The sequence below is a fragment of the Phaethon aethereus genome (genome assembly GCF_964289735.1).
Source record: "Phaethon aethereus genome assembly, chromosome: 17".
NCBI classification, from domain to species: Eukaryota; Metazoa; Chordata; class Aves; order Phaethontiformes; family Phaethontidae; genus Phaethon; species Phaethon aethereus.
The window spans coordinates 16,081,890-16,104,711 of NC_138593.1; the positions used below are offsets into that span (position 1 = coordinate 16,081,890).

Genomic DNA, 22,822 nt, shown 5'->3' on the forward strand with positions numbered 1-22,822 from the left:
CAAGGATCCATGGGGTGGGTCTGCAGGCTGGGGTCCAGGCAAGGGTGCTTGGAGGACCCACGAGTGTGCCTCTGCCACCGCAGAGGAGGAGGGGATGGGGCTGGTGTGTGATGCAGGTCCTGTGCATGGGTGCTGATGATGGCAGTGCCTTGCCCGTGGCTGTCTGTGCGTCCTCTGTCTGTGCGTCCTTGCGCGTGCCTCTGGGACGTGTTCAGCTTCGTTGCTGGTTGAACCTGCAAAGGGGAGGGCGGCAGTCGCGTCCCCCAGCCTGGGCAGGGCCCCCGCGTCGCTGAGCTCCAGCTGCCGGGCAGGGGGTCCCGGCGGGGGTGCTGGAGGCGGCCACGCCGTCACGTCCCTGCGCACGCGCACGGTGCGCTGGACTGCTCTTCCACCCGTCGGGCTGTAGGAGAATCCTCAGTCACACCTCAGCCGGCCAAGGGCACTCAGCCTTGCAGCCGGGAGGCGGCACCAGGTCTTCACTGCAGACCCGCTGCGGCCGCTTTGCCCCCGCAGGCGAGGAGACGGCTCCCGCCGGGCCGCCGGCCGGGCGCGCAACCGGCAGCGCGGGGTATCGGGGCGGGGAGGGGGCGGGGCGTGCCAAGGCGCTCCACCCAGCATTGGTGGGAGGTGCCCGCGGGGGAGGCGGGGTCGCTCTCTAACTGGTTCTCTCGCCGCGGGGCGGAGCGGGAGGGAGCTTCTCTCTCGCGGGAATTGAGCACAGCGCGGGAAATTCTTTCCGCGGCGGCGGATCGGGCCGGGCATGGTGCTGCGGGGCGGCGGCGACCCCCCCGAGGGGGTGCGGTGGGGGCGATCGGCGACGGGTGCTGACGGCGCGGCGTCTGGCAGGGATGATGGTCCCGCGCTGTCCGCTTTCAAGCGTCTGGAGCGGTCGCAGCGCACGGACCGGCTGGACGCGCTGTTCGGCTTCGAGCGGCCCGCGGAGCCCGGCGAGCGGACGGGCTGGCTCATCAACATGCACCCGGTACGGACCGGCGGGGTGGAGGGCGAGCAGCCAACCGATGGGGCGCGGGGGGGCCCCACGGAGAGATCCCCGGTAGGGCTGGGGGAGGGGTGCCCCAGGGTGAGGCCTTCGGTAGGGGGTCTCACGAAGGGACCTCGCTGAGACCATGTCGCCCGTGGGCAGACGGAGGTGCTGGATGAGGACCGGCGGTCGGTGAGCGCTGTGGACTACTACTTCATCCAGGAGGATGGGAGCCGCTTCAAGGTGAGTCCCTGGGAGGCTGGGTGGGGTGCAGGGTCCCATGAGGGGGGTCCCACTGCTGTCCCCTGTCTGCTTTCTCCTAGGTGGCCCTGCCCTACAAGCCCTACTTCTACATTGCCACCCAGAAGGTGAGGTGGGGACCCTGGGAGGGCTGAGGTCCCCAGGGAAGGGGACAGCAGGTCCCTGGGGAGCTAGAGACCTCCTGGGCATCCTGCTTTGGGATGGTCTTCTTCTGAAGGACAGAGCCATGCTGCTCAGCCCCAGGGTCTCTTGGCAGGGCTGCGAGCGAGAAGTGTCCTCCTTCCTCTCCAAGAAATTCCAAGGGAAGGTTGCAAAGCTGGAAACTGTCCCCAAAGAAGACTTGGACCTGGTCTGTATTCCTCTGCCCTCTGTGCTCTTGAGTAGCATTTTTTTTTTTGACCTTGCACAGCTCTAGTGAAGTAGTAAGGGACTGAATAGTGAAGGGATACAGTGCGCTTGACTTCAGTCTCCTAGTGTTCCTTGTGGTGCCCATCAGGAACGGGTTAGTTATGGCTAATTGCTTATCGGTAGTAATTACATTCGTCTCCTTGAGCATGTCAAGTTGTTTTCCAGTGTGTTCAAGATATTTAATTGCAGGAATTAAAGAATGATTGGAGGAAGAGAGGGTGCTGTGGGGATGCTGCTCATGCTTGACCCGCTCTTCCTGTTCCTTCTTGGGTGAATCCCACTCGTGGTCCTGCCTGCGCTATTCCCTGACGCGTCCACCAGAGTTTATTCATTCTTAGTGCTTAACTCTCCCACCTGTTGGCACCTCTTTTTTGGCTAATTCTTCCACCTGCATCAGTCTAGTCTGCCTTCCCCACCCTGTCTTACGGTGGCCATCCCTCAGCACTCATCCCGCCCTGAGCTGATGTTGTCTTGCTGCTTTGCAGCCAAACCACTTGGTGGGCCTGAAGAGGAACTACATCAAGCTGTCCTTCAACACGGTGGATGACTTGGTGAAGGTGCGGAAGGAGATTTCTCCTGCTGTGAGGAAAAACAGAGAGCGAGACCAGGCGAGCGACGTCTACACAGCCATGCTGTCAAGGTGGGAGCTCTCCTTCGGGCAGCCGGTCGGTCCCTTGTGTTAGTATTTAGGCTCCCTTGCTTATTTCTGAGCTGTCCTCAGAGAGGTGTTGTCCTGCCTGGGGTCTGACCCCAGCTGTGCCTCTCTGCCACACATCTCTGAGGTGGTTCTTCCAGCCCAGCGCTTGAATCACTGGAATCAAGAGGCCCCAGAGCCTCTGGGATGTGATGTGCTGTGGTGGTACCTCTGCCTGCCAGTCAAATAGATTCCCTGTCCCCTGAGAAAAGATACTGAGAGGCACTGGGCAACCTTTTAGCTGTGACTAAAGGGGGCAAAAAACCAAACATTTTTTAACTGAATAAAAAAACAGGCAATTGTTTACAAGATTGGAAACACAGTTGCAGACAAGAAAAAAAAAACCTAACAAACACCTTTGTTTTTAAAGTTAACCAGAAGATACACATGAAAAATTTGCCCCTCTTTTTGGTTTCCTGTCCCTAAAGTCTGATTTCACCTCCCTGCTCACCTGGAAGGTGTCCCATCCCTGTTAAAAAGTGTTCCCAGGTTACCTCGTTATGCTTGGACTCGTTACCGTACTTACCAATCCAGTGCTGTAAGAACCATTCGTTATACAGGCACGTGTGGGTTTTGCCTGCCTGTAGCTCTGAGCAGACACAGCACACAAACGTGAGAGAAGGTGAATTTAGATGGGAGCAGCGGGACTGCGTGCTGTCCGTCCTGGGGACGCCTCTGCAGGCAGACGGGGGTTGCGTAGCGGGGAAGCGTTTCCCATTCTCTCCTCTCCCGGCACCGATTTCTGCTGCCGGGTGTCACCGGTGCGGCGTGGCTGTCCCTCGCAGCCCAACCGGCGCAGATGGTGGCTATTCACTCCGCTCCTTGCAGCGCTCTGAGCGGAGGCAGCCTGAGCACGGATGAGGAAGGGGCCTCCAGAAAGGTTGCCAGCCAGATGGACAACATTGTGGATATGCGGGAGTACGACGTACCCTACCACGTTCGCCTCTCCATTGACCTGAAGATCCACGTGGTGAGTAAGGAACAGGGAGGCTGGAAGAGCCTCGCTTTCCTGCTGCTGTACTCCTGAAGTGCAGGCAGGGCAGAAACACTCTCTCCAGGAATTTTGCAAAGGTGTCAGTGACGAGTTCATGTGTAGAGCTTAGTCCCATAGTGCTAGGCCTTCTCCTTAGTTAATGACACGTTGAAAAGTTAAATGATTGATGCACAGTCTTTTTTCTTCTTTCCATCTCCTTTGAGCCTTTCTCCTGGGCTGCATTTAGTTAGCACAGCTCTGTCCCCAGCAGCTGAACAGAAGGGATGCAAGGACCTGGCCCTGCAGTAAGGCACTGCCCGCCCTCCTCTCTTGACAGGCCCACTGGTACAACGTGCGATACCGGGGCAGCACCTACCCCCCCGAAATCACCCGCCGAGATGACCTCGTGGAGAGACCGGTGAGCGTTGGTCAGGCAGGCGTCAGTCTGTCCAGGTGCATGGCTGCTGTGTCTGCCCCATTTCTGATGCACAGCTGGTGTCACACTGTGGTGCACAAAAAAGCTTTGTTTCTGGCCTTGGGTAATGATTTTTGGGTTGATAAAGTAGTAAAATGATTACTGGGGAGGGTCTGGTTCGCTTGCTGGGCTAACACTGGGCTTAATGGGAATTGCTCTTTTAATTTCAAGTCAGCTTTAGAATATTTTCTAATGGATTTGGTCCTGTTCAGGATCCTGTCGTTCTTGCCTTTGACATTGAAACTACCAAACTCCCTTTGAAGTTTCCTGATGCAGAGACAGACCAGATCATGATGATCTCCTACATGATTGATGGGCAGGTAAGGGACAGCAGAGTGGTTTTCTCCATGCTCCAGTGGCAAAGCTGGGGAGCAGGCCCGCATTTTGCCTCCAACCCAGCTCGCTCCAGGCTTGCCTTGCTTGGTGTGTGGCTGTGGAAATGAAATTAAAGTCAGAATGATGCATAAGGTATTTCGTTTTGTGGTATCCAGCTCAGGTTGCTGATGCTCCTGTGAGGGAGCCGTAGTAACCTGGAGAGCACAGGGACAACTCTGCTGTCCCATGTTGTCTCTCTGTGGCCTCAAATGACTCCCAAACAGTTGCTCCCCCTTGACAGAAGCTCTGGCTTTCAAGAAGAACATGTCCCATCGTTTGAACAGCATTTTCAGGTTGCCTGCAAGCCAAGTCCTCCTAACTGCCTCCTTGTCACCTCCCTAGGGCTACCTGATCACAAACAGGGAGATCGTGTCTGAGGATATTGAAGACTTTGAGTTTACTCCCAAGCCGGAGTATGAGGGTCCATTTTGTGTCTTTAATGAACCAGATGAAGTAAGTCAGTTCTGCCCAGTGGACTTTTTACCCGCCTGAGGCTCTTGTTGGCCAAAGAGAGCTAATAGCTTGGTAGGCTGCCTGGCTGGGGAACGTGGTGGGTCCGGCAGGGCTGGTCATGCTTCCATTTCTTGGTAATAAGGGTAAGAGAGGTCAGGTTTGGGCTAGGTGGGGAGGAGAGAGAAGGGGTGGAGTAAATATGGTATCCACCACCTGTCCGTGGAAGAGATGAAGTTACTTTATATATGTATCTTTTCTATTCTTCTGTTTCATCCAAGGCTCATTTAATTCAGAGATGGTTTGAACATGTCCAGGAGACCAAACCTACCATCATTGTCACGTACAATGGTGACTTCTTTGACTGGTAAGATCAGGAATGAAAACTAAGCTGGTAAGGTGTCACCTGAGCTGCGGGGCAGGGTCAGGTACCAGCCTTGACGTTCACACAGTGATGATAGTGTGTGATCCATGCCGACTCTCTGGCCAGTTTGAGCACCTCACCAAATCATTGGCTTGGAGGTATGAGCTTCTGCAGAGTCCCGTCTGCTTGGCTGAGCTGCTTTAAACCCGTGGCAATGTTGGTGTATGGATGAGAGCAGGGAGAGAGTCAAAAGAGACCCGGAGGATATCGGGGAGAGGGGTGCAGGCAAGCCTTCGGGAAGCAAGGGTAGAGGGACCATGTGCCTGCCTCCACCTCCTGGTGCAGGATGTAAGCAAGCAGCTTTGCCTCTGGGTCATGCTGCAATTCTGTCCTGCAGGAAGTTTTCCCCATGGCCAGATATCACAGATAAATTGCAAGACAAATTCTTTAGGTAGTTTGTAACAAAGCAGTTGTGAAACCGTTGTCAGAGATGAAGGGAAATGGCTGTTCTGTTCCTTCTCTTCATATTGCCTCTTTCCCCAGGCCCTTTGTGGAAGCAAGAGCAGCAGCTCATGGAATTAATATGTATCAGGAAATTGGGTTTCAGAAGGACAGCCAGGGAGAGTACAAAGCATCCCAGTGCATCCACATGGACTGTCTAAGGTACCAAGTACTGCCCCTCTGCCATGTAACGGCGTCTTTATCTCTTGGATTTATATAAAATACCTATGGTTGTATTTGAATACTGTTGTCCTTCTGTCAGTTGGAAGCTTTCCTGTGTCACACCTTCCTAGGCTGGCATCGTAGTCCATTTCTTTGTGTATCGCAGAAGCTGCCAAGCCTTCCCTGTGAAGGGCTGTCAGGGCTGTCTCTCTCCCTGTAGCCTGCTGGCGGCTGTCCTGGGGTGTTTGAGGTCTGATTTGGGGGAACAGGGAAAGAGTGGGATAAGATCAGGCCATTGGAGTGGGGAAGGGACCGTATCCTAACCCAACAGCCTCCTGGCACAGTCAGAAGAGGAAAGGACACATTGTGCGTGCCCGGGAGAGAGAGAGAAGTTGGGGTTTTTACGTGTGTTTCCTCCACTGGAGCAGTGTCTGGGCTTTGGAGAGGGGCTGGCTGTCCTTGCCGTCCTGGTGGCGTCTCCTCTGATGGCTAAATGTTTATCTTAAAGCCACTGAGGGAGTTGGAAGGTGGTAGTTCTGAGCAGTGGTGATGGTAAGGGTAGTGGTGTTTGTCCTGGTTGGGATTTAAGTGTATTGGTAGAGATGCAGGATATCTAAAGCTGGGCAGCCTCTTGCACCACTGCACTTGTATGCTCGGCTCTCCGCTGTCCTCAGTGAGAGTTCCCCTTTGCAAGCAAGGTGCTGTTTGCAAGCCTGAGCCCCTTTTTAAAGAGCATAGCTGGTTTCCCTGCACAAACTGTTTTCTTGATTTTGTCCAGGTGGGTGAAGAGGGACAGTTACCTCCCAGTGGGAAGTCACAACCTGAAAGCAGCAGCTAAAGCAAAACTGGGTTATGACCCAGTGGAGCTGGACCCCGAAGAGATGTGCCGGATGGCTACGGAGGAGCCTCAGGTATTCCCTCCCTATGCTGTAGCTCCTCTGAGCAATGGGAAAAGAAGCCTAAAGCAGCTGCAATATGATTGAATCTTTAACTTAAAGCGTTACAAAATGTTTTTGCTTAACACAGTGGGTTTTGAGAAATTAACTCAACCTGTCTCACCAAATTGCTGATGCCTTAGAAGCACTTGAGCTTGTGGGGAGAAAGAACAGGATTTCTTTGAAGTGGTTCTAGCACTGGCATTGCACTGTGTATTTTCTGTATTTATTTACATCAATGTGAGGTGTCAGGCACCACGTAAATCAGAAACACCACAAAGAGCCGTGACTCGCTGGAGAGACAAGAAATCTCCAGGTGTTGTGAGCAGGGGATTTCTGCTGAGGGCCTGGAGCAGCCTCCTGATTCCCAAACAGGACAAAATCTGTGCTGTGAGCTCATCCTCCCCATTTCTTCTCATTCAAAGCTGATATATTGTTGTGTAATTAGAGATAGAGTAGGATGTTCTTGGAAGCAAACAGATTATTCTTTACAACCTAGGATATGGAGAAATACACCTTGATACAAGCCTGTCCAGCAGGAAGTAATGAAAGATTATTGTCACTGAGCTACTCTATCACATGTGATTTGGATTAATTTGCCTCTCGCCCTTCCTCGACAGACCCTGGCCACCTATTCAGTGTCTGATGCAGTTGCTACCTATTACATGTATATGAAGTACGTGCATCCCTTCATTTTTGCCTTGTGCACCATCATTCCCATGGAGCCTGATGAGGTGGGTGCACTCCTGAAATGATGATTTCTTTGACAAGCGAAAAGGCAAGTGTCCCACGCTACAGGGGTGCTCTGACCTGATTCCTGCTGCGCAGGCACTTTCCCTTCCATGTCAGGGAGGGAGGGTGGATTTGGAGGCTTCTCCTCTCCACAGCCCTGGGGTGTTTTGAAGAGAGATGTCTAAGAACAAGAGACCTGAGGGCTGGCAATACAGGGCTGGACCAAGAAAGTATGGCTGATGCTCCGTGCTCAGCCAAGTTTACCTGCAGTCGTAGTCGTGCAAAGCTGGGCCTCCTGATGGCGGTCAGCTGTATGGAGAGGATGGTTAGGAAGCTGTGCTAAGCATGTAGGAAATGTCTCTCTGTCTCCACCTCATTTAGCTCATAAAGGCACTCAACAGTGGAGTAGTGTCAGGAGATGATGGCAGCAGAGGTCAGGAGGTCTCTGCGTTGCCCATAGCCCGCTCTCTTCCTGGCCGACACAAAGGAGTCAGTGTTGGTTTCTCACTTGCTCCCATCATCCTTGTCGGGGGCTGCAGCTCTGCCCGCTGCACAGTCACACGTGTCACCAGCTGAAGACTGATATGGCTGTAAGGCCAGGCTGGTCCCACCAGCGCTGGTACAGCACTTCTTGCTGAATCAAAGGATGGTCTGGGTTGGAAGGGATGTCAAAGATCATCTAGTGCAACCCCCCACTGCTGTGGGCAGCGACATCTTCGACTAGATCAGGTTGTTCAAAGCTGCATCCAGCCTGACCATGAATGCTTCCAGGGATGGGGCATCCACAGCTTCTCTGGGCAACCTGTTCCAGTGTCTCATCACCCTCACAGAAAAGAATTTCCTCATTATATCTAATATAAATCTACTTTTTGAGTTTAAAACCGGCTTTGATGTCTGTCCTGCAGGTGTTAAGAAAAGGATCTGGGACACTGTGTGAGGCACTGCTGATGGTTCAGGCCTATCATGCCAACATCATCTTCCCCAACAAGCAGGAGCAAGAATTCAACAAACTTACAGAAGATGGCCACGTGCTGGACTCAGAGACATATGTGGGAGGCCATGTGGAAGCGTTGGAATCTGGGGTCTTCCGCAGTGACATCCCTTGCCGCTTCAAAATGGTAAGGGGCCATGCAGCCAACCCCTGTCCTCGCAGAGCGTGGTGGTGAGGGATAACCCTCCACTGGTCTTAACATCTGTGTGTCCCTGCTGGGCTTGAGCAGTACCTGCCATACTTCAGGAGACCTTGAGCACCTGAAGCTGCATGGAGCTGGGCTGGGAAGGGGCAGGAGGAGGCCTCCAGGTGGCCACCTGCGCTTCACTGGGAGCGCAGGTGTCACATGTGTCACGTACTGAAGCAAGCCAGGCCTTGTTGACAGCAAGGGAGGGTGGTGACGTGGGGTTTTGGTTTGTTTTTGAGCCAGTGGTTCTTGGAAGATATGCCTCTGTCCCCTTGGAGTCCTGTCCTCCCTCTGCCTTTCTCCCACCCAAACTAAGCTGCTTCTAAACCCTTCCTGGGCGTCTTTCACCTCTCTCTGGTTTACGCTGCTATCTCCATCACCTCCCCCTCGCCCTGCTTCGCACCTGCCTTGTGCTCACGGACTCAGAGGTTCTCAGAGGCGGCTTCACTCTCTACCACACGATGCATGGCACTTAGTGCGGGACATTTGGGTGGCTATCTCGTGAATGATCATGGGGGAGCATGCCCTGGGCCTATAAAAGGATCTGGAAGCCAGCATGTGATCATGAGAGGTCCTGAACTACCAAACACAAATTCAACCGGCTGCTCGTTAGCTGCCCTTGTCTCTTCCCTTGGTTGCTTTTGCTTTTTTGACTTGGTGTCAGTGGTCTGGACCCTGCCCCTGCCTCAATATGGTGCCCTGTGCTGCAGGGCTGTGATTAGAGCTCCCCAAGGCATGCAGGGACACGGGCAGCAGGGCAGGAGCTGCCAGCCTGTAGCCAGGGATGGCTGCCCGCGGTCTCAGTGCCGTCCCCATGCCCCTGCAGAATCCTGCTGCCTTTGACTTCCTGGTGCAGCACGTGGAGAAGACGCTGCGGCACGCTATTGAGGAGGAGGAGGGCTTGCCGTTGGATCAAGTCACCAACTTCCAGGAGGTACGTCACCTGTGGCATGGCTGCGCTTGGCAGGGAGGGCTGAGCTGCCAGCATGGGGCTGCAGCTTTAAAGTGCCTGTTTGTGTTCGGTTTCTGCTTTATGGAGAGAGACCAAGAAGCCCACCTGTGGGCACCTGCAGAGCGGACGGCGTTGAGACGCTATAAGCTGCTGCCATGTCCTGCAGGCCCAGCCGGGATCCCCCTGCCTAGCGGCTGGAGCCCAGTCTGGGGATCTGGGGTCTCTGCCCCAGCTGAGGGATGTGGTTCCTGCTTTCCCGTTTGCAGGTTCAACCAGAAGCGAAGTTCTGAGAGAACTGAGGAGGGATTTAGTGAGAAGACAGACCCCCTCAGATATCCCAAATACTCCTGCTCCTTTTGTTGCCTGCTTCTTATCGGCTAACAAAGGGCAGGTCACCTCACTGCAAAGCTGAGTCTGGAGTTTCTTGGAGGGCATCATCAGTTAGTGACCGGGGACTTCTGGTCATTGCTGTTGTCTCCATTAACCCATTTGCACTGAAAAGGTCCTTGATCGAGGAGCCTTTAGGAAGTAGCTGCTCTCACCTTTCACTTACCCTACAGATAAAGCCTGCTTTGGAGGTCCAAAACAGAACCTAAAGTCCCTGATGCTGCTCCTTTCGTCCTTTAAATCCATCTCCAGAGTCAGTGGCAGGTGTCCCTATGCAGGAGTAAAGGACCAAATTCAACAAGTATTGGACCCATTAACTCTCTGTCTGAGTTTCACTTCTTTTTGTCTCACCACAGGTTTGTGATGAAATCAAGGTCAAACTGAATTCCTTGAAGGATGTTCCAAACAGAATTGAGTGTCCCCTTATCTACCATCTAGATGTGGGAGCCATGTACCCCAACATCATTCTGACCAACAGGTTGCAGGTGGGTAACATCAGCCTCATCTCTCCTAACTTGTCTTTCAGATGACCTTGGTGGTTCCTCTGATTGGATCCCCTTAACAGCAAGGGCTGAACTTTCAGCTCAGGACAGGTGGATTGCATAAAGGCTGGGTGTGAAATTCTGTCAAGCTGCTGTGGATGCCAGGTCTGCAGAGGTTGAGCTACAGTTTTAGCTAGGACTCTTCCCCAAAAAAACAGCTATTGTTTTTGTGGGTTTTGTGTTCGCGAAAGGCTCTGGAAAGGAGAACTCACTGAGTACCATCTCTGCTCTTCACACCTATGCCCTTCTGCCACCCAGTGCCTATTCTGGCATGAGTTGTCATTTGGAGAGCTGTCCCCTCTAGCACCTGTGTGTCTCTTACTTGCATCCAGCCCTCAGCCATGGTGGATGAGGCCACGTGTGCTGCCTGTGACTTCAACAAGCCGGGTGCCAACTGTCAGCGCCGGATGACTTGGCAATGGAGAGGAGAGTTCAGTAAGTACAGTAAGGACTGTGCAGTCCAACCCACAGAGGTGGAGAGGAATTCCTGCTTCTCCCCTGGGAAACTGAAAGCTGTCCTCCTCCGCAGTGCCTGCCAGCCGCAGTGAGTATCACCGCATCCAGCAGCAGCTCGAGTCGGAGAAGTTCCCTCCCCTGTCCCCTGAGGGAGCGCCCCGCGCCTTCCACGAGCTCTCCCGGGAAGAGCAGGCCAAGTACGAGAAAAAGCGGCTGGCAGGTAAAAAAAAAAAAAAAAAACAAAAAAACAAAAAAAAACAATGTCACGATCTGGAACAGTATTTTACAACCTAGACTGTGAGCGGTGCTCACCATTAATTATGGCTGTGGGGTTAGTTCAGACTGGGTCTGCTTTGGCACACCTTCTCCAGGATCCCAGCAGGGCCCTGTGTGCTTCCCGAAGAGGGGCCAAGCACCGGTCAGTGTTTCTCCTTTTGTCTGTTGAGCGCCATGGATTTGAGAAGAAACAGGAATGGCTCCATGTTTTGGAAGGCTGCTAATTAAAGCCCCTTAATGAAAGAGAAACATAAGGTTATCCCATCACCTGGAGTGATGCTGTTCAGCAGAACCATCCAGCTGGCTGAGGGCAAAGCCTGGGTTTGTAGATGAGCTGTACATGCATCAACGATAAGTTTATTTGACTGTCGTGGTTTAGCCCCAACTAAGCACCACGCAACCGTTCACTCACTCCCCCTTACCCCAGTGGGACAGGGGAGAGAATTGGGAAAAAACTTGTGGGTTGAGATAAAAACAATTTAATAGGACAGCAAGAGAGAAGGAAACACCAATGATAACAACAAGAATAATACCGACAAAGGAATGTACAAGAACAAGTGATGCCCAATACAGCGATTGCTCACCACCCGGTGATCGATAGCCCGTCCCCGAGCAGCAATTCCCACCCCCCTGGCTAAGTCCAGTTTATATACTGGGCATGATGTCATATGGTATGGAATATCCCTTTGGCCAGCCTGGGTCAGCTGTCCTGGCTGTGTCCCCTCCCAGCTCCCCATGCACCCCCAGCCTGCTCGCTGGCCGGCCAGCATGAGAAGCTGGACTGTCCTTGACTACTTAGCAACAACTCAAAACATCAGCACATTATCAACATTTTCTTATGCCAAATCCAAAACATAGCTTCTGTGAAGAAAACCAGCTCTTATCCTGGCTAAAACCGGGACATTGACCCACATCTCCACAACAAAGTGCTGCTTCTCTCTGTGCTGGTATCTTCCTTCTCTTCCCTTTGCAGTAGGACTGTCTCCCTGCTCCCCCGTGCCTGACGCTTGGATGTCTCCTTTCCACACTGTGCCCATCCCTCTGTCTGTAGCGGGGCATCCATCCCTGAGAAGCTCCCTCTGCTTCTTCCCTTGACTAGATTACTGCCGCAAGGCATACAAAAAGATCCACGTCACCAAGGTGGAGGAACGAGTCACCACGGTCTGCCAGCGAGAGAACTCTTTCTATGTGGACACGGTGCGAGCATTCAGGGACCGCCGCTATGAGTTCAAGGGGCTCCACAAGGTACTGAGCTCAATTTTTGGTTTAACTTGTCTTGCCAAGGCTGGGGACCTCTCATCTCTCACTGCAAACCTGAGCCCTAAAGAATTGCTCTATTCAGCCTTTGTATTCAAGAAGATGGTGGAGCCCCTGATAGCTGTGGCTTCTCACTGCCACATCTTCAATGACTGCTGCCACAACATTTACTGCCTCTGTGCTGCTGTCGGAAACAAAGCTGCATCTCCAGTTTTCACTGGGTTTAGCAAATTCTCAGTCTCTGATCTGGCCAGGTTCAGTCTGGGGTATTTTTCCTACCTGGAGAAAAGAGGCAGGCTGATGAGCAAGGTCTAGACCTCAGGTTTAAGGAACGGTTAATTCCAGGAGGACATTCTTGTTCTCTGCTAGTTGAGGTTCGTGCTAGAAGAGACCAGGGCACATTACTCCTGCAGTGTGGTGAAGGCAATGACGAGGCCCACCTGACCTCTGGCGGAGTTAACTAACGAGCCTTTTGCTTTGTGGTTACTCCCTGCTGCCTCTTCTGTCATGAATCACCGAGCTGGCTGAGAAGCTTTTTCTCTGCTGTTGAGCCAGGCATCGGCTGCTGCTGGCAGTGCTTTCCATGCACACGTGTGGCCCAGCACAGCCGGTGCAGGCGGGCAGCACTGCCGGCGCTGGCTGCATTCTGATGGTCACTGTCAGAGTTACAGTTGGTGCTGCAGGTCTCTCCCGCCATGTGGCAAAGTGCCTCTGGCCAACTCTTCCTCTGCTGCAAAAGAAAAAGGAATGTTTAGCTCTCGCTACTGATCTTTGGCAAAGATAGTGTTGTTGAGTTGTAATGCTATACTGGGACTGAGGGGGAACCAGCTGGATACCAGCAGTAGTGATGTGTGGGATCACCTCAGCTCTGCCTGTGGCTTGCAGGTGTGGAAGAAGAAGTTGTCTGCAGCAGTGGAGATGGGAGATGCCTCAGAAGTGAAGCGCTGCAAGAACATGGAAATCCTGTATGACTCCCTGCAGCTGGCCCACAAGTGCATCCTGAACTCTTTCTATGGCTATGTCATGCGGAAAGGGTGAGTCTCCCCCTTGGGCAATGCTGGCGTCCTCCAGAGAAGACCCTCTGGAAACTGGGATTGTCCTAGGGAGGTTGTCACTTGCTTCACCTGCTTCTGAAGCACCAGGATGAAGGTGGGTGCCTGTAACACTCTCCTCTTGCTTCTACCAATGATTTCTCATCCTGGAAACTCCTGTCAGACCTTAAGTATTGGGCATAACTGATGGGAATCTTACCTGTTAGTAGGTTTCTAGCTTTCCTGAAGCATCATAACTAGGGCAAGGAGAACAATCTACAAAGGGCCAGTGTTGATGTGTTTCTTGCCCTTCTTACTCTGGAGGTCTTCCTGCCTTTTCCGTAGCCGGGTTTGGGAGAGAGCACTTCATGCTCTTCACTTTGACTCCTCTGCTCACAGAGCTCGCTGGTACTCCATGGAAATGGCTGGCATCGTCTGCTTCACGGGAGCGAATATCATCACCCAGGCCAGGGAACTAATTGAGCAGATTGGGTGAGTATGTGCTGAGCTGGGGAAGAAAGGTCTACATCTGGGACACATCTGGGAGCACGTTAAACACCTGAGTTTTCAGCAGTTAACGTTGAAGATTCAGATTTCTGACACTACTGTGGTTATTCTGTTGTATTATGAGGGTTTGCTTTGCAGAAGGGACTGGAAAGTCGATGCAACAGGCTGCCTCCGCCTTCGTGTGCGACATGGAGCTGATCCTCACCTATCATCTGCTCTCCTCCTGAAAGCGATCTTCCTTCCTTCCACAGGAGACCTCTGGAACTGGACACCGATGGGATTTGGTGTGTCCTTCCCAACAGCTTCCCAGAGAACTTTGTCATCAAGTCAACCAATGCCAAGAAGCCGAAGGTGACAATCTCCTACCCAGGTGCCATGCTGAACATCCTGGTGAAGGTGAGTCTTGCACCCATCCAGGCCAGCTCTGCAGTCAGGGAAAAAGGAGGTGGAGGACTGCCAAGGGAGGAGGGCCTCTCTTCCATCTCTGCTCCCTGTGTAGTGAGCAGGATGGTGGGGCTGATGGCCCTGCTTCCTGCACAGCTGCTCTTCACCCTGGAGAGCATCTGAGCAGAGGGAGAAGCTCTGATATCCCTGCAGCAGAGAGGGTGGTGTGTAAGAAGTCAGAATTGGTGCGTGCTCACCTGTACAGGTTGGGAGTCCAGACTAGAGCAAGCTCCAAACCCATCCTCTGCTTGTTCCAGCTTTTGTAAGACAAAAGAGTACAATTTTAGGGTCCAAAGCATTTTTCCTTTCAACAGGCAGGTCAGATGTTTTGATTTTTCATTCCTAAATTGTGCTGTAGCTTTCAGATGGGTGCTCAGTGATCCCTTTGGGCAGGGTGTTCTCAAGGGTCACCCCCTGGTGTAACCAGCCCTGCTGTTGAGTGAAGCTGTTCTCCTGGGCCTGTGCCTGTAGGAAGGCTTCACGAATGATCAGTACCAGGAACTGCAGGACCCAGCCTCTCTCACCTATGTCACACACTCGGAGAACAGCATCTTTTTTGAAGTGGATGGACCATACCTGGCCATGATCCTCCCAGCTTCCAAGGAGGAGGGCAAGAAGCTGAAGAAAAGGTGAGATTTCAAAGCTTGAAATATTATCACTCCCCCAGGTAACAGATTGAGGATCTCTTTCCCTTCATGCATGTTGGGGCATGTTGGTCCTTGCCCCTGGAGCTGGCAGCACACTTGAGTTGCTGGCTTTAAATGGCAAGTTCCTTATGCCAGATCATCTTTGAATCCAGCTATGCACTTGCGTAATGCATAGTATGGCAATAAATTTTAGAAGATAACAGCAAAACAACACTTCTCCAACTTGGTGACCAGACATGATCTCCCTGTTTGGCTCTGAGGTGTGTGGGAGAACTTTGACTTTCTTACTTTCCTTCTGAGGACTTCTAATACTGCTGATATTCAACCTAATATGTTTAAACTCACCAGTTCCTGCCTTCCCATCTCTCAGGAGGTCACAGAGCTCCAGTAATGCTTCTCTTAGATCTTTCCCCTTCTCCATCTGGAAGAAGGAACACGTCCTGCCATTACCGTCACATTATAGGATAGTTGTATTCAAACGTCACTGATTTTTCTACAGCTTCCTAAATAGGAACATGAGCTAGAGCAGTAGCAACCACTAGCTAGAGGGGTGCCCACAGACCTGGGTCTGGCTCCAGGAAATGCTGTCGCTGCACCCTCTGTCCGTACAGCTCTCTGCTTCTTTGTGCTTAGTGCCCTGTTGGACGAGCTCCAGCATCCACAATCTCCTGTCAGCGCTTCTTTGCAAGCAGAGAGTTCGAAGCGATGCCAAGCACCAAGTGGGCTCTGCTAGTAGGACTCTTGTCTCAGGGCCTCTTGGTTTCTTGTAGTTTGGGGATGTTAGCAAGTGCATTTATTTCTTGGTCACTCTCCAACTGAAATAGCCTTGTGGTGGCTTGCAGGCATCAACGTCAGTGGCTGTGCCCACAGGAACATGGTCAGATGGGAGAATGACAGAGCCCCTTGCCTGCAGGGTGTTTTATGAGGACCACAGAGACATCAGCTATACAATAACTGGGGAAGCAGAGAAAATGCAAGAAACTGGGGGATGAGGGACTGAGAGCCTGGCTGGGTCCTTCTATTTTGCAATGACCTTGTACAACATGTTCTTGGTTGAGCCCAAGATGAAGATTTGAGTATCCCCTCTCTTCTCTTAGCTGATGTTCCCATAAGGTTTTTCTTGAGACATACAAATAATTGGCAAGGCTGTGAAATGAGGGGGAAAAAAAAAAAGGCAAGAGAAAAGGAGAGAGGAAGGCGTGTTCCTATAGTCATGTCATGGCTACATCCAGTTTCCTCTGAACTCCTTTGCCAGCATCTGAGCTGACAGCTTCCTTATCTCTAAACCTCTTCCTAATATCTTCCTCTATTTCCTCACCCAGGTTCTCACCTCCCAGCCTTTACTTGTGTGCAATTAAGATCATTCTTCCAATTGGTATGGATGAGCCAGGGCATGAGCTGATGTGCTTTTTCAGACCAAATTGTAACGGTTGGTAGAGCAGCTGTAGATATTCAGAGATCACTGTAGTGCCGAGCCCTACAGCTCCGCTGAACGTGCCAGATAGCGTGGTGACATGGGGAGAAACACCCTGGCAGGAGGGACACTAGCGTGATCCTGGAGGATGTGTCCCTTGGTGCAGGCCAGGTTTTGCCAACTCTGTGTCTCCTAGGTACGCGGTATTCAATGAGGATGGGTCCCTAGCAGAGCTGAAGGGATTTGAGGTGAAGCGCCGGGGAGAGCTGCAGCTGGTGAAGATATTCCAGTCTTCCGTATTTGAAGCCTTTTTGAAAGGCAGCACCCTGGAGGAGGTATACGCTTCTGTGGCCAAGGTGGCTGATTACTGGCTGGATGTGCTCTACAGCAAGGTAAGCGCAGCTCAGCATGTCTGTGCTCCCAAGGTGGAGCTGGGGAAGTGTCAGAGCTGGTTGGGCACTGTGGGGAGGGTGGACTTTGCTTGCACAGAGTAGGTGGTCTTCTGTGCCTCTGACGGTCAATTCCATTTCATTTCTGCTGCTTTTGTAACCTAGGGCTGCTGTTTAGTGTCTTTTAGTGCAAGAGATCTTCATTCAGCTGTAACTGTTGGTGAGCAGTGTCCTTCCCCAGTCCTTCATGGACCTGGTCTGGTGGCCCTCATCCCCCAAGGACACTGGCTAAAGGCATTTGCTGAGGCAGAGAATGACAGAGCCCCTTGCCTGCAGGGTGTTTTATGAGGACCACAGAGACATCAGCTATACAATAACTGGGGAAGCAGAGAAAATGCAAGAAACTGGGGGATGAGGGACTGAGAGCCTGGCTGGGTCCTTCTATTTTGCAATGACCTTGTACAACATGTTCTTGGTTGAGCCCAAGTACTTTGTGTGCACAACACAAAACACTGCTGCCACAGCCCAGCCATGGCATAAACCGAGGCAAGCCTCAAAACCACGCTCTCTTTTTTCAGTAGGTCACGTTGGCAGCTGCAACAGGGAGCAATTCCCAGGCTCCCCATGAAGATCCACACCAACTGGGTATAGGTGCTCCCCATATCTGACAGTAGCAAGGTTTGATCATTAGATTCTTGTGAGCTTTGGGGTTTTTTCCTCCCTTTCAGGCTGCCAACATGCCTGATTTGGAACTGTTTGAGCTGATCTCGGAGAACCGGTCCATGTCACGCAAGCTGGAGGACTACGGGGAGCAGAAGTCCACCTCCATCAGCACTGCCAAGCGCCTGGCAGAGTTTCTGGGGGACCAGATGGTGAAAGACGCAGGGCTGAGCTGCCGGTTCATCATTTCCAAGAAACCAGAAGGGTCTCCAGTCACTGAGAGGTAACCCCATCTTGAGGGACCAGGGCTTTTGGCAGTGTGGGGACAACCAAGAGGAGAAGGGCAGGGTAGCAGAAGGTGAGCAAGCTGCTGTGGCCAAGTGATCACTTGTCTGCTGGCTCAGACTGTGAGCAAGACTAGTGGTGGGTAATGCCATACAACCACTGTGCAGTGGCCTCGCAGGGGTGGGAGGAGAAGCCTGGAGGGTCTCCACAGGCTGGGGTTAGGGGATCATGTCTTGCCAGGACCTTATTCTGGGTGGGTAATAAGTCCTTCCCTGCCTTCCCCAGGGCCATTCCCCTCGCCATCTTCCAAGCTGAGCCCAGCGTGCGCAAACACTACCTGCGAAAATGGCTGAAGAGCCCCTCGCTGCAGGACTTCAACATCCGTGCAGTGAGTGGGGCGTCCCCGCAAATGGCCCCAGCTCGGGGACAAGGGCTTGTCCCTTTGGAGGCGTGACCTGGGCAGCGGCTACTTGCACTCACGAAGGGGGCTGCTGGGGGTGGGGATACCAGGGAAATGCTTGACCCTGCATCCGGTGGTCTTCTGCTCAACTTTCTTCACTACCCACTGCTCTGCCTTCCTCACAGATCCTGGACTGGGACTACTATATCGAGAGACTGGGCAGCACCATCCAGAAAATCATCACCATTCCTGCAGCCCTGCAGCAGGTATGGGGAGGGAGAGAGGGGAAGGCAGGAGCAGGGCTTTGGTTGGGGGACTTGGTGTGATTCGGAGATGCTCTTCAGGTGAAGAACCCAGTGCCGCGGGTCCGGCACCCAGACTGGCTCCACAAGAAACTCCTGGAGAAGAACGATGTGTACAAACAGAAAAAAATCAATGAGCTCTTCACTTTGGAAGGCAAGAGACAGGTAAACAGCGTGAGGGGAAGGTGCTGGCTGTGCTGGTGGGGCTCTTCTGCAACCCACATCCTCCTGCTGTCCTTGCTCCCTCAGGTCCTCTCCAACCAGCCCCCAGAGGGGACACCCAGCTCACAGGTCGGTGACATAGAGGACTTCGGGGCTGCCAAGACCCTCCAGCCACCGGTTCCCATCGCAAATAAGCGGAAGCGAGTCCCTGCAGCAGAGGAAAGCCAACAGATGTCCCAGTACCTGGAGCTATCCCAGTCCTGGCGAGAGATCCTGGGTCCACCTCCACCCCTGGGCACCACCAAGGTAGGTGAAGCAGACTGGGCAGGAGATGCCCTGGGGCTGTGCTCATCCACCCAAGCAGCTTGGATGCTGTCAGGAGCAAGGTGTGGGTCTTCTGAAACCATCTGCCCGCCCATAGCTCAGGGCTAAAAGGAGAAATATAACCAGGAGATAGAGAAATGTAACCACTGGTGGAGAAAAGGGGGCAGAGGTGGCTTCGCAGCTGGGGCAGGAACATGATGTGGGGCCAGGGGCTGGAGGGCTCAGGCATATGGCGTGGTGTTGGGGGGTTGGGAAGCCTGTGCTGCTTTCTGGCTCTACTCACGCACGCTATCACCACACTCAGGAAGAGCGGCTGGTCTGGCTGCGCTACCATCAGAAGAAGTGGGAGCTGCAGGCTCGGCAGCGGCGGGAGCGGCAGAAGAGGCGGCGTCTGGAGGATGGCGGGGTGACAGCGGGTGGAGGAGTGGTCCGCGATGCCCTCTCCAAAGGGCTGAGCAGCTACCTGCGCAGGACAGCGCGCAGCATCCTGGACTTGCCCTGGCAGATTGTGCAGGTACCAGGGGAGGACGGGACCTGCCACAGAGGGCAGCCTGGGGCATAAGCCTCACATTTACACAATCTGCGGTCAAATGGTGAAGTTCAGGGACCACTGACCCTGGTGCCACTCTGGTGTTAACCCCAGGGAGGCCAGGTGAGGCTGCAGAGCCTCAGGCTCACCCATGTCTGTATGGGAACAGAAGCCCACATGGTCATTCTTGGTGGTGAATCTGGGACGTGTGTGTATCATGAGCAGCACTGCAGTAGTCACAGAACCACAAAAACACTGGTTGAGGTTGGAGGCAGCTCTGGGGTCCATCTGGTCCAACCTCCTGCTCAAGCAGGACCCCCTAGAGCCGGTTGCACAGGACAGTGCCCAGATGGGTTTTGAGTATGTCCAAGGTGGGAGACTCCACAACCTCCCTGGGCAACCTGTGACAGGGCTCAGCCACCCTCACAGGGAAAAAGTGTTTCCTGCCATGCAGAGGGAACCTCCTGTGTTCTAGTTTGTGCCCAGAGCCTCTGGTGCTACCACTGGGAAGAGCGAGGCTCTCCTTTTTGCACTTCCCTTCAGATATTTATATACATTGAGATCCCCCTGAGCTTCCTCTGCTCCAGGCTGGACAGTCCCAGCTCTTCCAGCCTTTCCTCATGTGAAAAATGCTCCAGTCCCTTCATCCTTGTGGCCCATTGTTGGACCCTCTCCACTATGTCCATATGTCTCTTGTACTGGGGAGCCCAGCACTGGGCATGGTGTGCCTGTGATGGACACAGGATTCCAGTGATGCCTGGAAGCAGCCAACGTACAAACGTATAGATGGTGCCATCCAGGCGTTCTCACAAATCCTTGTTACACATGGCCATCTGAGCCCAGCCCCTTGTTACCCTCTTCATCTTCCAGAAAGGCCTTCAGAGCTGTAGGCAACCCTTGTGCAAGCACAAGCTCGAGATGGGACGGCTGGTTCAGGATATCAGAGTGACTTGGCAGCCATAAAGGGTCAGCTCGAGTTGGTTGGTCAGCCTTAGCCGGAGAGTTTTCTTCATGGTGCCTTGGGACAGTAGCAGGACATGGGGCCTCCAGTGCTGAGACCAATGACTCTTTAAGCCTTCTGCTCTCTCTGTGGCCACCAACTGGCCGTATAAATCCACAAAGTGCTCCGCAGCTTAGACATAAGCATTGATAACATGCTGGATTGCTCTGCTAAGGCTAACTTTGCAGCCTTGTGTCCTGCAGATCGCGGAGACCAGCCAGCCTGGGCTGTTCAGGCTGTGGGCGGTGATTGGGAGTGACCTGCACTGCATCAGGCTGAGCATCCCGCGTGTCTTCTATGTCAACCAGCGTGTCCCAAAGCTGGAGGAGGGAGCAGCCTACAGGAGGGTGAGGACCTGCCCCTTCTGGAAGGGGAAACACCTGCTTGTGTTGAGATAAGGTGCTTCACCTCTGCTGCAAGCAGGTATTACAAGCATTTTCCTTGCAGGGCCTTGCTCTCCCACTCTGCAGATGTACCTCATCCAGTCCCCAGTCCCTCTGCTAATCCCAACCTGCTCAGAAAGCAGGTTCTCTGTTATGGGAATTTGTAATGTGCATGAGCATAAACCACTGATTTCCTTAGGGAGGAGCCCTGGGAGCTGGGCTGGCTCAGACCCCAGCTCCTTGCAGCCCTTGGAAGTGCCCCAGCTCCTGGAGCGGTGCCACATGCTGTGACATGCACCACGAAGCGTGTCCCTTGCTTCTGCAGGTGAACAGGATCCTGCCCCGCTCAAACTTGGTCTACAACCTGTATGAATACTCCGTCCCTGAAGACATGTACCAAGAGCACATCAATGAAATCAATGCAGACCTCTCTGCTCCAGACATCGAGGGAGTGTATGAGACGCAGGTAACTCCTCCGCATGCTCGTTTTTAAGGATTGCTGAGTGGTGGCTTGTTAGTCTGAGTGCCAGTGGCACAGAAGGACACCTGGCACATCAATATTCAACAACTTGGTGAGACACCAGAAATAAAGACCCTGTACAGCGGAGTACTGGGGATTATACCCACGTTCATATAGGCAGACATACTGACTCTCAGTATGTGGTCTAAGGCAGGTCAGGGGAAGTGGGTTTGGTTTATTTGCATTAGGAAACTTTGGGGAAAGGAGGCATTTAAGCAGAAAGGGTGATCTTCCTCTAAACGAAATCAGAACCATCCTGCTGGTGTTTGAAACAGAAAAGATAAGGGGTATTTCGAGTAAAGATGGGGGAAAACCCAACATCTGTGGAGTTGTACATAGGTCTGGGTGCCTTGTCATCTAAAATGAGGTCATAAAAGCTTTAGAAAGAAGAATAGAATACAGCTTGAAATTTTGGGAAGAGCAAGAACAACCTACACAAAGTTCAGTACAAAGCAATCAAGCCAAAGTTAAATTTACCAGTGCTATTAAAACTGAAAGCCTGAAAATGAAGATGGGAAACTAGGATGCCAGCTTCTAATGAGAACACTGGTTTGTTCAGCAGCTCTGAAAAACCTGGTGACAGGAATTTAATCAAGAAGACATTGTAATGTCAGGACCTGACCTGTATGGAAGTGGCAGAATAGGTTTCACCATTGTTAGAGTGGAGCTATATGTTAAAGAAAGCATAAAGGCAAGTGAATTTGCGACTAAAATATGACATAAATTTGTTATGGATCAAAAGTCTTTGCCTACGTAGGACAAGCTTGATGTGAGCAGTGGTGCCATCAGATAAAAATGCTTTGTGAGCTACAAGAGCCTGCAAGGGCAAAAAGAGCATAGTAAAGTTGGGAAACTTCAGCTACGCAAGTTACTGGTGTAGCCTGGAAAGTGTTACAGTGGGGTATGATGAAAGAAACCATTTAAAGTCACCTTAAATTTCCGCTTTTAGAAAATTTGGATAAAGGTCCCACAAGGCAAGACACAACTCCTAGCTTAGTAAGCAGTACCCAAAACTTACTTCAAATTACTCTGCCAAAGTGACTAGCATGTACACAAATTCATCATATCTGTAGGAGATCTTCCAGGAGCAAACCTGCATCCTCTCCACTACCATAGTGTTTAGTAAGTGGGACTAGGTAAAATCAAGAAGCAGCTAGCTAAGAGGAAATTAAAATTAGCAACTGAAGTAAAACAAGTGGCATGGAGATGTTCTAAGGATATAAAAGGAAGTGAGATGATCAAGGGGTTGCAGTGTCTGTCATGCAAGGGGAGGCTGAGTGAGCTGGGACTCTTCAGCCTGGAGAAGAGGCTCAGGGGACCTTCTTGACGGGAGGAGTAAAGGAGAGGAGCTGGGCTCTTCTCAGTGGTGCCCAGGGACAGGACAGGAGGCAGTGGCCACAAACTGAAACATAGGAAATTCTGTTAAACTTGAGAAAAAACTTCTGCAAGGGTGGTTGAGCGGAGT

At 52.4% G+C, this 22,822-nt stretch overlaps 1 protein-coding gene across 1 annotated transcript in view; it reads left to right on the top strand.

Moving 5' to 3' along the window:
* The window catches only part of POLE (DNA polymerase epsilon, catalytic subunit), a gene marked incomplete at both ends in the record, with an annotated part of 30,846 nt that overhangs the window by 136 nt on the left and 7,888 nt on the right, over nucleotides 1-22,822 (top strand). Inside the window, 34 exon segments of the mRNA XM_082007767.1 lie at nucleotides 242-313; nucleotides 316-346; nucleotides 847-982; nucleotides 1,145-1,225; nucleotides 1,306-1,350; nucleotides 1,500-1,592; nucleotides 2,137-2,291; nucleotides 3,174-3,315; nucleotides 3,656-3,736; nucleotides 4,006-4,113; nucleotides 4,511-4,621; nucleotides 4,900-4,985; nucleotides 5,526-5,645; nucleotides 6,424-6,556; nucleotides 7,201-7,314; nucleotides 8,218-8,430; nucleotides 9,317-9,424; nucleotides 10,186-10,314; nucleotides 10,704-10,806; nucleotides 10,901-11,047; nucleotides 12,203-12,348; nucleotides 13,246-13,394; nucleotides 13,791-13,883; nucleotides 14,150-14,294; nucleotides 14,814-14,971; nucleotides 16,600-16,795; nucleotides 17,521-17,735; nucleotides 18,023-18,125; nucleotides 18,323-18,403; nucleotides 18,482-18,604; nucleotides 18,689-18,907; nucleotides 19,230-19,439; nucleotides 20,658-20,801; nucleotides 21,163-21,303. Coding sequence (XP_081863893.1) covers nucleotides 242-313; nucleotides 316-346; nucleotides 847-982; nucleotides 1,145-1,225; nucleotides 1,306-1,350; nucleotides 1,500-1,592; nucleotides 2,137-2,291; nucleotides 3,174-3,315; nucleotides 3,656-3,736; nucleotides 4,006-4,113; nucleotides 4,511-4,621; nucleotides 4,900-4,985; nucleotides 5,526-5,645; nucleotides 6,424-6,556; nucleotides 7,201-7,314; nucleotides 8,218-8,430; nucleotides 9,317-9,424; nucleotides 10,186-10,314; nucleotides 10,704-10,806; nucleotides 10,901-11,047; nucleotides 12,203-12,348; nucleotides 13,246-13,394; nucleotides 13,791-13,883; nucleotides 14,150-14,294; nucleotides 14,814-14,971; nucleotides 16,600-16,795; nucleotides 17,521-17,735; nucleotides 18,023-18,125; nucleotides 18,323-18,403; nucleotides 18,482-18,604; nucleotides 18,689-18,907; nucleotides 19,230-19,439; nucleotides 20,658-20,801; nucleotides 21,163-21,303 — 4,331 coding nt within the window.